The sequence below is a fragment of the Ambystoma mexicanum genome, chromosome 11 (genome assembly GCF_040938575.1).
Source record: "Ambystoma mexicanum isolate Mex_15411 chromosome 11, UKY_AmexF1_1, whole genome shotgun sequence".
NCBI classification, from domain to species: domain Eukaryota; kingdom Metazoa; phylum Chordata; class Amphibia; order Caudata; family Ambystomatidae; genus Ambystoma; species Ambystoma mexicanum.
In genome coordinates this window covers 798,735,272-798,749,286 of record NC_090934.1, presented here as the reverse complement: position 1 = coordinate 798,749,286, position 14,015 = coordinate 798,735,272, and the positions used below count along the sequence as shown (strand labels likewise).

The 14,015-nt window shown below is 45.5% G+C and overlaps 1 protein-coding gene across 1 annotated transcript in view; it reads left to right on the top strand.

Annotated features, from left to right (window-relative positions):
- The window catches only part of COPB1 (COPI coat complex subunit beta 1), an 821,662-nt gene that overhangs the window by 94,570 nt on the left and 713,077 nt on the right, over positions 1-14,015 (top strand). Inside the window, exon 3 of the mRNA XM_069623734.1 lies at positions 9,894-10,123. Coding sequence (XP_069479835.1) covers positions 9,894-10,123 — 230 coding nt within the window. The remainder of the gene's footprint in view (positions 1-9,893; positions 10,124-14,015) is intronic.

Genomic DNA, 14,015 nt, shown 5'->3' with positions numbered 1-14,015 from the left:
TATGTCTTCTAACGTTTCGTTTATCATGCGCTGGTCACCTATCTCATCTCCATACAGCTCTTTGTAATATTCCACAAATTCTTTGTTAACACCCTCTTGCGTGGCCACCTCCTCTCCGTCCTCCCTAATAATGGTCCTAATCGGGGACTTAGGGGTCTCGCTTTTGTACAGCCAGGCCAAAAGGCGGCCGGTCTTGTCTCCCCCTGCGTGCTGCCTCTCGACATATTTTTAATAATTAAGATTGCAGAGTCTTTCCCAGTGCCCTGCGCATTGTTGCTGTAGTTGGAGTACCTGCTCCGTGTCTACCTCTTCGCTCTTCAGCGTTGCTTCCAGCTCAGTTTCCGCCCTCTGTAGTTCAGCCAAAATCCCACCCTGTAACCCTCTTGACTTAGCAATGGCCGCCCCCCGCATTTCCACCTTAAAAGCTTCCCATAGTGTGCCCGCAGAGTCGACACTCCCAGTGTTTTCTACAAAAAAGTTGGAAATCTCCTCCCTTATATCTTCTCTAAAGATTGGGTCTTTGAGCGCCTCTGCCCGGAGGCGCCATGTAGGGATTTTCGCCCTCGGGGGGGGGGGGGGGGGGGGGCAATATTGCCAACCGAGGATCAGGGTCGAATGATCCGAGAGGCCCCTGGCCTTGTATTCGGTTTGGGTAATCTCGGCCATCACATCTGCTGTAACAAAGACATAATCGAGTCTAGTGTACAGTTGGTGCGGGGACGAATAGTGTGAGTATTGCCTCTCAGTCGGGTGTTTCATCCTCCACGCATCTGTAAAACCAAAATCTGTTAGCAGCGTCCGCAACGTTCTCGCTGCTGGGCTAGGCTTATGTACCCTGTCATCTGACCTGTCCACCGCCGGATACAACACACAATTGAAGTCCCCTCCCCAGATCACCGCGCTTCCCATACACACACTAAGATTGGCACTCGGGGCTCTGAAATATGCTGCTGTGTTTTGGTTGGGGGCATATGTGTTTACTATGCATACCTCCCTGCCCTCTACCAGCCCTCGCAATATAGCCATCCTTCCATCCGTTTACGCCACCTCCTGTGTCAGTTTGAACGGGACATGCAGTGCCACCCAGATTAGCACCCCCCGGGCATATGCAGAGTATGGCGAGCCCACTACGATCCCTTTCCACTTTCTCTTAACTAGGTCCAACTTCTCCCGCGTCAAATACGTTTCTTGTAGTAATGCAATGTCTATTTTCTGCCTTTTCAGATACATCATGATCTTGTTCCTTTTCAGGTAGCTGTTAAGGCCCCTAACGTTCCACGTTATTATCCTGAGGTCCCCCATAGGTCGTTAATAAGCACCCACCCAATTCTCCATCGATTATGTCCCTTCGCGCACCGCATGTGCCACAAGCAGATTCTCCCAAACAGGCTCAACTCAAAACTTATGCTCCCCATAACCACACACACACACTCAACTCCCCGTCCCCCAACTTTCTGCCCTTCCGTCCCTCCCCCAACAGTAACCTCCCCAACAGTTGCCCAGCTCCATTCCTGGATCTCAGGCATCCCCACATCTAGCCCTGCTGAGCGCTAGCCTCTACTCAGGGCTCAGTAGGATATAGCCGCCCTAATGGCCGCTGAAACTAATAGTCTATTGGGGTAGGTCGTCCGCGTTCTGTTGCTCCTCCCAAAAAAAAACATTACACAATCGATTGCCACAATCGAATGTTGTTTCTCCTCGCTCTTCCTTCCGCCTCTTCCACCCGATTTTCCAAGTTAGCAACCTGTTGTTTTAAAACATGGATCTCCTTCGCATTGCTCGTGCTAACATCTGAATTAATCTTGACCCCACTTTCCAAACCGCTGGTCCTTTCTGCAAGCGCCCTAACATCTTGGCGAAGCAGGGTGAGTTCTGTGCCAACAGCATCGATCTTATGCTCCAGAGCTGTGCGTAGCTCTGCCATTGCCAAGTCCCATTTGGCGCTTAGCCCCGTTATAGCTTCAATGATCTGGTGCTTGTCCCCTTCAGGGGCATCCTCCACAGGGGTCTCGATCGCGCTCTGCACAGACGTTGAGGGGGTCCGTTGCGTTCTCGTGAAAGTCTCCATCGTGGGTTGCTTGGTCTTAGCTCTCAACCCTTTCGCCGACATGGCGCTTTCTCGCTGCTCCTGTGCGCCTTTGCTTTAGTGCTACTGTCGCACCGTCCTCGGTCCGGCAATGGTCAGGTTTTCAGGTCGCCAGACGCACATTCGAGATGGCACATCGGATTGTCTTGTGGATGGGCTATGGCTTCGCACTCCCCATACAACTTCCACAGGCCTCGTCGCCCGAGCATCCAATGTCCTCCCCTCTTACGGTCAGATCGCCGAGGCTCCATTCGCGTATATCATGCCGGGTGCTTTCGTAGGTTCGACCACTCTGCCATATCACCCAATTGTGTTGCTTCTCTCGGCATTTACTGCAGCCGTGTCCCGCAGGTCCAGGGGATCAGTTTTGTTTCCCCTCGGAGGCCTTTCCTTTGTGAGCCGCCATCTTGGTGTCGCAGCAGCCCCACAATCGCACCGACGAAACCATGTATATCTCACGATTCTCGGGGGCTATGAGCTTCTCCAGCAAGCTTCACGTATCTTGCAGCTTCCGACACCTGACCCTCGAAGTTCTAGGCGCTCGTTGCAGTTTTAGTAGGTAAATTTGGCAAAAATAGTCGGATCATCAGGAGCTCCTCACGCGGCATGTCCTATTCCACGCGCCACGCCCCTGATATGCCCATAATATAAAGACTTGTCAGCCTATGCCTGCATCTCAAGACACTTGTTAACCCCTGAGGAACTGCCACAACGGGGGGAGGAACCACCTGCCATACTTATTTTTGGACAGGCTGCTAGCAACTCAAGCAGCAGAATTTACCTGACAAAGGATCTAAGGGTCCAGTGAAGTAACTGGAACCATTCCAAGACTCGGCGCCCCTGCACCTTGCAGGATGGAGAGCTCACCACACCAGCTATAAAGGTGAGCCTTGCACTGATATTTAGAGAACACACACAGGGTACCTGGGAGGGGGAGGTTCGGTGGTAATTCACAGAAAGCAGTGCACTTAAATCCTCTTGCATTTGCAGGTCGACCCTCCAGCTAGTCCGGGACCCCTACCCAGAGCAGGAAGGACCCATTACCCGGAGTAGGATGGGGCACCAAAGGGAATCCATCACTCCTGCAGAGTTCCCAGGTGAGTGTGACAATTGTTTTGTTCTGCATATGTTTTCTGTCTTCTCCTCTGTAATTTAGCACATGAGGATATATTGAGCCCATCAGCTGATGGTGATAGAAAAGTGTGGCTAGCACGCTGGAATTATTAAGCACTGTCAGGGAAGGAGTAGATCAGGGCTCAGAAAATATATGGTATGGGGGAAATGAAGAAAGTGGGACGGGAGAGCACCAATGATGGCTTCTACATTTGCTCACTGATTACACACCTTACAGGAACGCCAAAGCAGTTCTTGCCCCAACAGGTAACAATAGAAGAAGGAGGGTGTCTGGTACATCTGGCCTTGTGCAGAACTACGGGTATGTTCCAGGGACATGCAGTATGATTGGTTATTTAAAAGTAGAAGTAAAGTGGATTGATGAGGGGGAGAGGGTGTATGGGGACAACTTTATACAACTGGAAAGCATGGCCCATGAGGAGAAAAATAAGCATATGGTTCTGGAATATGTAACGGGGGGGGCCCAAAAGGGAAAACGGGTGGCCACTGTCCATAAAATAATATACTGTAAAACCTCCACAGGGTATGATATGCCCTGGTGCTACACCAGGCCCTTGATGCAAATCCAGGGTTCGGTGTTACACAATGGGAAAGTGGGAGGGCACAGTGCCGTGCAGAAGGGCTGGTGGGCTTGGAAGAAAGGGTGGTTAAAAAATTATTGCTAGCTGTAAGAACATTTGGAACAGTTTTATATACATACATTGACCTGGATAAACAAACACACGTCCAGAAAACATAAAGCTACTAACCCAATAATCTCTGTTTTAGAGCCAATGCAACAATAATGCTGGGGATGAATACTGGCTACGAATACTGGCTACAGGAGGACGATGGAAAATGCGGCGTTGCAGAAGGGGACCGCTGCTTTAATGGACACTTGGTGGACGTGCAGAGCAAGGGCGTACACAGAGCTACCACGAGATTGGAAAGGGGTTTGTGCCCTGGTGACCGTTAAAAACCCTACATTAGTGGTGCCCCGTGCAGACTTGATACTGCTCAATGGACTGCCCATAGCTAAGGAGGAAACGACAGCGGAAAAACAAACCAACACAAGGTAACAAGGAAGAGAAGGTTTAGTAGTAACTATATCTCGGGGGAGTCCACCAAGAGCCTAGATAACATTCCATCTCATTTGAAACTGTTAAGATCGGCATCTGTTTTCTTTACTGCTCTTCTGGTTCCTGGGGTGCAAGCTGCAGCAAATGCAAAATGGCTGCAGATCACCTGCTACGAACTGCTCCAACTGCCAAATGCAACTGAAAAGGGACTGACTCAACTCAGTGCGTGAGAACTACAGGCTCTACGGTTGATGACCCTCCAAACCAGTTTTGTTCTCGATCTTATAACGGCAATGGAGAGAGTCCTTAAACAGGCAGCTCATGTTGCACCGCAATTCCTGCCAATGACGCTACAAATGGAACAATTGCCGAGATGGTCAAGGAAATAAGAACCGTGCACGAGAGAATGACAAAAGAAACACAGAACATTTCACCAGCATCCTGGTTGTATTCAATGTTCGCCTGTGCACCTAACTGGCTTTTGGCTATGTTTAAGATAACTGTCCCTCTAATGCCACCCGCACAAGAAAGGGTATGCCAAGGCAATGCAACAAATGCAGGTTATGGAGGTATTGGGTGTGAATGAAAGAGAGGGTGAAGAAGAAATAATATTTTCAGCACCACCACCAGACAGACTAAAAAAAAATTACCATGCATCATGGGGGGAGTGTTCACCTGACGAGACAAAAGTATAGATTTTTGGGGGACACTTCAACGGGTACAAGGAAGAGGGAGACATGACATGGGTAACACGGTTGTGGGTCCGTAAAGAAAAGGAAAAGTAGATGAAAGGGGCAGAAGTATTGATCGAAAGATGGATGAAAGGGGGGGGAGAAATGTGTTAAAGGCGCAAATTCAGTGCCAAATAGGGGGGGGGGGGGCCTACCAACTGCAGAAGTAAAGAAGATGCACGGTGGGGGGTGGCCAGTACGGCGAATAACACAGATGCTGAGCCACAGACATACCTGTACAAAATGACTTTACCTGTAATGATAGGGGGTGACGATACATTGGATAAAAACCTCGTCTAAAGTACTGCTCTATGATTAGCTAAAGGAGAGGAGGGGATATAATTAACACAATCACAAATACGCCTAGTGAGGAATCCTTCAGGCGGCTGGACCCTTTCAATTTATAACACATGATCACAATGACAGGAATGTGCAAAGCTGTGCAGGAGGCTCAATTTACTCATAATGGAACTGGGTGATGTAACTGCAGGGCAGTCAGCCAAACAAGCCAACCTCCAACGCAGCCGGGAGGAAGTCTCTGTTCCAGTGTGCCGGTCACATGACCACTGATGCCCATTGGCAGTCGGTTGTGGGAAGGGAACAATGGACAGAGTGGCATTCCTGGGAGGACCAATCGGACAGTACTTTCTTGAGCTCTGACGGAAGGTAGCCAGCCCTCAAAGTATCTACCACAGAGTTCGCTAAGGTCATTATCATAACTGGCATCGTGTGAATGTCCCCTTTCCCACTAGCTGCAGGGTGTCTTGTGTCCTGTTCACAGTGGTGCTGACCAATGGCAGTGTATTAAAGTTCCGGTGGTCAGCACAAATGTTGCTTCATTAATAAGATGTTCCTGTGTGGGTTGTGAATAAAATGTGGTACCACATGGGGAGGTAAGGTGATGGGGACACTATGGAACTGGTTGCTCTCATGACATTTTCGCAATTTAATGTAACTATGGAAGAGGGGGACATTTCAAACCAATCAAATCCCAGGGAAGCACCAAAAGAAAATAGTTGTCCAAGTGTTTGTCCTGACTTCCGGCTATTGTATCTCTTGAACATACGGCCTGGAATCATTGAGTACAATGAATCTCGAGTGGCTACAGATTGTAGAAGGTACATTTTGGAGGAAACTGCTGGGTCTCCCCCAATGTGTGCCTATGGCTATTCTCTGCTTAGAATTGGGGATTTTGTCCCTGAAATCGATTGTCTTGGGCAGAAGAGCTGAGCTATATCTCAAAATACGATATTCCCCAAACACAGCCCTGTTAAAATCTTTAAATGAGGCATTGGGGGACGGTTTAAAATCCAACTAAGCAATTGAAATGAGAAGTCTTTTTGAGCTAATGAATTGGACATTACCCTGGGATGAGGATTTTGAATATATAAAATATCATATGCACAAACGAATAAAACTATGGGACTGGCAGAAGAATTATTCTCATCTGGCAAGTCTAAAATGTTATTAGTTTGTGTCACATGTTATACATACCCACACAAAAGCTCAAAAATACATGAATGTATGCCCTTTGGAACACCTTAGGCGATTTATACTATTAATACGAATCCATCGCCTCCCGACACTTATGAACTTAGGAGCTGAGAGATCAATCCCTCTTGCAGATGGACACTGCAGGCTCTGCAAACAACAATCCGAACCAGAAACAGCAAGACATATACTTGTGAGTTGTTCAGTTATGACCATCAGCTACGAAAGTAATTATGTGATACATGTACATAATATGAACAGCATCAGGGAACAAAAACCTTCTGAAACCATTGTGTTAATATCCTCAGCGCTAAGTTACAGATGGTTCTCTTTAGAGTGTGGAATGATGCAGACAAATTAGCGAACTTAGAGTTAACTCTTGGTCGAGCAAAGGCTAAATTCCTGCCAATAGACCCTGTATGACTTATGTATGGCCTATGTTTGACATCGAACTAAAGACCAGTAATAGCCATCAGCTATGGTTAATTTCAGCCAACATCATAATATACCTATCGGGAGATTTCATGATTATGCTACACTGCAGGCTGTTGATATATCGTTCTTTTCTTTTTAGAGCGTTATTAGGTTTATGTTCATGCTCATGATTATTATTATCACTGTCTGCTCGTCTTTTACTTCACTTCACCTTAGTTTATTTAGTGTTATTAATTTTCCTTTCCATTCAATGGGCTATATATGTATATATACTGATATATTTCATTCTATTTTATTTCTAAAGTATTATGATACTGTTGAATTTTATGATTGTATTTTGCTTGTGTAAAGTTTTAGATAAAACTATACCACATTAAAACAAAATAAATTGTTTGTCAGCCTCTCAATCAAAACGAATCCATGTTTGATTTGTGCTCACCGAGCTGTAATAACAGCGTTGCTTCTTGCCCGTTTGTGCTCCATTTTTTCAGTATGTGTTTTATATTATGAACTAAATAGAGAACCACTAACTACAAGCTCATGGTCGTTTTCCAGATCTCTGCATAAACGTATCCCACAATTTTTTACTTTCAAAGAGTGACTCCTCACCTGGCACTGACGAGTGCAAATTCGGAGTCCTGATAAATATGTTAGTAGTAATAGAAGTGTCACTCTACTCTGACACAAGGTTGAAAATCAGACTGGACCCAGAGAGGCACCTGCTCAGATTGGGTAAAGAGTGGGGCCTGTGCCAGGGGTGCGTATTGGCCAATTTCTCTTTAACATGTATGTTGCAGACCTGGGGAGTTAAAGGTGTGAAGTCTAACCTTCCTAATTGGGGTCTTTACCAATACCGTATTTGCTCTATGCAAATGATAGTGTTGTTTGATTATGCATCAGTGTGCATGCAGTGGTCTCTGACAACGGTAAATGAGTATTTTACGAACTTGGATTTGTAACTCAATACTAAAAAATCAAACATTTTAATTCTAAATTCTTTTTTTTTTTAAAACAACATGCAATACTTTTTTTAAATGGGAAATTAGGGTCAAAAGTTTGAGATTTAGTAATCTTTTAAATATATATTTTTTTATGGGAACAAACAAAGCCACGTATGCTTTGACCTCAATGAGTAAAACCGCTGTCTTGACTTCTGCTGCTCCAGTGCAGCAACTAGATTAAAAGTTTGGATGTTTTTCCCTGAGACCGGTCCTTCAGTGATACCGGCAGAATATCGCCCTCAAAATTATTCAAGGTGTGAAAAGCCTTGGAGGTTGAGGGATATTGGCTAAGGTTTGAGGGAAACCAATGGCGAAGGGTATTGGCCCTGGCGCAGGGCACACATGGGCTATTGGGCATATTTTGGAGATTACATCTTTGGACGCTTTGATAGACTGGAGACATTTACAGCTCTATAAAGGGTTGATTGCACCTCCAGATGGTACAGTATACACTAAATTAAGGGCAGGGATGGTTTCCCGTAAGTGTAAACCACCAACAGCGTGAGCAGACGCATGTGTTGAAATCTTTTCCCATATAGGTGTAACGGAAGAGGACTTATCTTGCCCACAAAGTCAAGAAGCGTCTATACGAGCATGATTGGACTGAGACCAGAGTTAGGCTTTCAACATATACCATCTTTAGCCATTCTATTTATGATGTGAAAGGTTATAACTCTTAAGTCCTTCTGCAAAAACATCCCTCTAGGAAATGTGGAGTTGCATTGCTGTGCTCTAAAACTTGATTTATATCCAATAAAAGAGGTCATGGGTGCAAGACAACAGATTCCTAAGATGGAAAAAACCTGCCGATTTTTGTAATGTGGGCTTGGAATCCATCCATCACCTATTTGCTGGATGTACATATTTTAATGTAGCTCAAGGGGAACTTCTGGGTACATTTCTGGTTTTCTCAGGCAAATCAGCATGGGAAAGGCTTTGGCACCTTTTACTCTGTGAAACAACGGCGGCCTGGGCAATGGCAGCAATTTTTTAATGTTGTATAAGGAGAGGGTTATAAACTGTTTCTTCAAATTTCAGTTACTGTAAGGGACTTTGATGTGCTTTCTTGTATGTGGCTAATCAAGTATTAGAAGATCATTTTAACTGAGACATTTTTGTAGTTTTTTTTAACATCATTGCATCTTTTTTAAATTCTCATTACTAATCAAATGTGAATGCTAGAAAGGTTTGGACATTTTCTACGTTTTTTTAAATAATGGTTTGGCATAAGGTTTTATCATATGTGATGTAATCTCTTGAATGAAATGTGTGAAACTAAAACACACAATACATTTTATAAAATGAAGTAATCAAAACTGCAAGAAGTTTTATAGCGGTTTTAATTTAAATCACTTAACAGAAGCTCTAATCATGATGCAGTGTGCCTTTGTCCCGTTAATGTACTCATTTACCGTCATCTCTATCCTTCCTTCTTACTCTGTTCTTTTCTTTCTTTGCATTATTGTTCTCTTCACAAACATTATTGCATCATCTAACTACTCAAATACTATTCGACTTGATTGGGTTGTCATGCCATGACATTGAGTTTGCTTTCCCTATCTACTCTTGATAGTTTTTTGTTGAATTGCAACAATTGATAGCTGCGTGTTAATGTTTTTTTTTTTTTTTGTTGGGTGTTCGCACCTAATGATAAAAAAATCCCTTTAAATAAAAACCATTCTACAAAAGCAGTGTTTTATGATCTAAATTATATAATCCAAAGGTAGATTCCACATCCTAGATCTCGTTGGCGGGTGAGGCATGGGTGGGAGTATGGATGTGTCCAAATGACTCCTTATGCTGCTACTTGATCTGATCTTGTAGTTTAAGCAGTCATGCATAGTAGACCTTGTTCAAAACATCCTCTTCTGGATTAATAGCCATCAGTATTTCTTCATGCTCTTGTTCTCTGCATGATTTGTGATGTTGTCTTTGGTCTCCTAATTGTTCTTAACAGAAAAAGGAGATGTGAAGTCGAAGACTGAAGCTCTGAAGAAGGTAATCATCATGATCCTTAATGGAGAGAAGCTCCCGGGCCTTCTGATGACCATCATTCGTTTTGTGCTACCTCTGCAAGATCACACCATCAAAAAGCTTCTGCTCGTCTTCTGGGAAATTGTCCCTAAAACGACTCCAGACGGACGACTTTTGCAAGAAATGATTCTAGTCTGCGATGCCTACAGAAAGGTATGCCCATGCTTGATTGGCAAGTAAACATATTGTAGTTTCCTGAGCAGATAACGATTGTGCCAATGGAAAGGAGTGTGTGTGCGCCCTGCTAAGGAGATTAACTTTAGGAGATTAGTGTGGCATGATAGCGTAATGGTCTTGTTATTCTTACTCTTATTTACATATAATTACATACAATGTTGGATTTTCCATGACCTAGTTGTGGCAAGCCAGAAGTAGGACTCTGACTCTGGGACATCATGTTCATGGGATTACCATTAGGCTGACCACCTGACAAGCTTCAAAGAAAATAACAAACTAAAATAATGAAAATTAACTCTTAAGTTTTAAGTTCCCTATTCTTAAACTCAAGGAAAAGGGCATTCTTGTTGGGATGCACCAAAACATGAAGTCCCTAGCCCAAATCCCAATTCTAGCCTTGTACATTTATTGAAACTAACAAACATAAGTCTAAAAAGATGCTTGACTGCTTCTGTTGTGGGTTTTCTCCCTTAGTTGAATGTTCTTCAGGTTCTGCTGTTCTGGCTAAATGTTCCAAACATAGTCCCAAATAAAGTCTTGAGATATTTCACTCTCTCGTTCTCCTGCCACCTCGGGTTGCCGTTTCTATGGATTTACCCCACTCCAGAGTGTTTCTTTTCCCCTCCAGAGCTGCACACTCTTTCACTTGACTCAGGGTATTTCTCTCTTGTATCCCTTTTCCAGGGTGTCTTCACTCTCTCCCTTTTTTCTGGGGTTTCTTGACTCTTGGTCCCCTCTCTTGGGGTATCTTCACTAGGAGCATGGGGATGAGTTTCTTACGTGACTCCTTCGAACTGGGATCACCCCTTCTCTTCTAGGAGATGTGAGGCTGCCCACAGTCCCACCTTCACTGGGGAACCTTAGGTTGCTTAGCCCCTTTCATAGGCTAGCACTGGCTGCCTTTGTTCCAGCTCCTCTTTGCTCCTGGATCAGAGTGGTGCAGGCCTCTTCTCCCCCTCTGGGTTCAGCAGGGTTCTCTCTTCAGTATAGCAGGGTAGCTACCAGGCAGAAGGCAGCCTTATTTCCGCTGCTTCTCGCTTCTTCTCCCTGGTATTCCCCAAACTAGCGAGACGGGGAACCGGTTCCCAGCTGAGGCAACTAAACTGGCTCTCCTTTTATTCAGTACCATCTCCACTAGCCGACTGATTGGCTGAACTGTGTGGCTTCTCCTTCGGGGAAGTAGTGCTTACATCATAGGGTAGGCTATCTCCTATTGATTTGTTTTAAGGTCAATTATAAGGGTTTTGCTCCAGTTTCTGATTTGTTTCTCCTGGGTAGATGGTAGGGATGGCTCTTTGTTCATCTTGCTTTAGGAAAGGTTTTATTTTATTTCCCCATGTCTTTGTGGTTTTGTAGATGTTGTTTCATTAATTTGGATTGTTTACCAATGGCCCTTAATGGGGGAATTGTAGCAGTGTCTTTTTAGATGGGAGGTGCCAATTGTATCACTGGTTTTCAGTTGTGAGGGAATCTGAAGCCTTTTCCTTGCAGCTGATGTTATTTCCCTCACTCCATGCTGGCAGTGCATCTCGCTGCATGTTACCGGCTTGACCTTCTGCTCCGCTCCCTTCGCTGCCACTGGGATTCAGAGATATGTTGTTTGTGTGAGTTGAGGAAATATCTTGATTTCACCAATTAGTGTAGTCATGGCTACCATCTTTACATCCTAGAGGCACCTGGACTGCTATTTTAAAAGTATAAATAGCCTTTCCATGTGCACAAGTCTACATGTAAAAATGAAACCCTGTACTATAGTTTACAACACCAACATTACTATTTCAAAACCTACATAGGAAAAATGTGTACATTGAAATGAGACAGAGATTGGCTATGAACAAACAGCAATAATTCAATCTGAATCATGTCATAATGTATTAGTGCGATGATCAGAATACAAGCTCTTTGTGTTAATGTGCATATGCATAGTACAGCAAATATACATCAATGTGCATATGATATTTTATTTATATCGCGCCCATACTCAAGTGTTTCAGGGCTCAACGAGGCAAGGGATGGATACAAGGGAGGAACAAAAACAACAATCTTACTAGGACCAGTGACATTGAGAGCGTGTATTGAGAGCGTGTAAGTGCAGGGAAGAGGAAGGGAGGGACGGAGGGGGGGGAGTGCACAGGGTTGGGGCGGAGTGGAAAAGTGCTGAACATGTGATCAACAACAACAGGTAGTGCGGACAGCAGATGACAAGAGTAAGGCGTAGACAACGGGTGTCTAATAACTGCAGGAAGGGACTGTAGGGTTGCAGATACAGACCCAAGTGCAGGGGTTGCCAGGAGGCAGTGCGGGTTATGCGGCTGGGTGGACATGGAACTGGGTCCGAAATCAGAGGGTAGCCAGGTGCCTGGTGCTGAAACAGACGGATCAGCAGGGGAGAGGAAGAGAGAAGGCAGAAGAAAAGAGTAATGTCTTGATGTGCTTCCGGAACTGAAGATGGTTTTCCTCCAGTTTCAGAGTGGCAGGGAGGCTGTTCCAGAGGGAGGACCCAGCCAAAGAAAAAGATTACCCTCAACTCGTTGCTTGGAGAAGCGACTGACCATGAGGGAGTTGGAGGAGCGAAGAGCTTAAGTAGGAAGGTATTTCTGAAGGGAGAGTTGAAGGTATTGCTGACCCAGGCCCAGAAGGCCTTGTGGACAATGCAAAGGGTCTTGAACTTAATCCTAGCAGCCACACGGAGCCAGTGAAGAGATTTCAGAGCTGGAGAGATACGATCTCTGGGCTTGAGGCCAAAGACCAGTCTCGCAGTCCTGTTTTGGATGAGTTGCAGAGGGCGGAGAGTAGTAGAAGGCAGATTTAGGATGAGGCTGTTGCAGTAGTCCAGCCTAGAGAGAACTAGAGCTCTAGAGACAGAGAGCTTCTGGGGAAAGAAGAGGAAAGGAAGAATACCTCGGAGGAGGTGCAGTTGGTAGTTTCACTTCTTAGAGACATCAGAGATGTGTGGAGAAAAAGAAAGCATGGAGTCGAAGATGACCTAGAGGTTCTTAGCCTTACAGGTGGGAGCAGGGATAGGGCGATGGGAGGACGGCCAGAGAGTGACGGGAAAGGAAGGTGCAGAAGTGCCGATGAGGAGGATCTCTTACTAGCATCAAGGCAGAGGTTGTTGGCGGGACACCACTCCTGAATTGAAGACAGAGATGAGAGGGAAGAGGTTGCACAGGGGAGCCTGAAAATGAGCGGAGTCATCCGCATAGCACTGAAAATTGGAGCAGAGAGCAGCAATGTGGTGGGCAAGGGGTGCCAGGTATTGGTTGAAAAGCGAGGGAGAGAGGTTGGACCCCTGGGGGAACACCACAAGTGGAGAGTGAGAGAGGAAAGGAAGGACCCTAGTTGGATCTGGGAGCGCTGGTTGTAGAGGAAGGTCAGCCAGGCCAGGGCCTGATCAGTGATACCCAGATTATCATGGAGACGATTGAGCAGGAGGGCATGGTTGACTGTTTCAAAGGCGGACGAGAGATCGTGTAGGAAGAGGACAGAGGGGAGATTGGGATCAAGGTTGGAGAGCAGGTCTTCATGGATTTTCAGGAGCGCAGTTTCCGTGCTTCTAGCTGCTCTGAAGTCAGACTGATGGTCATGGAGACAACCAATAGAATCATTGTGAAGATTTGGCTGGGAGATGGGCAGCTTTTCTATGGGTTTACCCAAGAAAGGAGTGATAGAGATCGGGCGATAGTTAGATGGGCAGGAGGGGTCGGCAGTGGGATTCCTTAGTAGAGGGTGCACAAGAGTGCTTCAGAGGGGGATGGGAAGGCTCCAGTAGTGATGGAGTGGTTATAGAAGTCGGCCAGGGCTGGAGTGAGGTTGTCAATATGGTCCTTGATGGTTTTGGAGGAACAAGGAAGAACCTGTTTTGCCG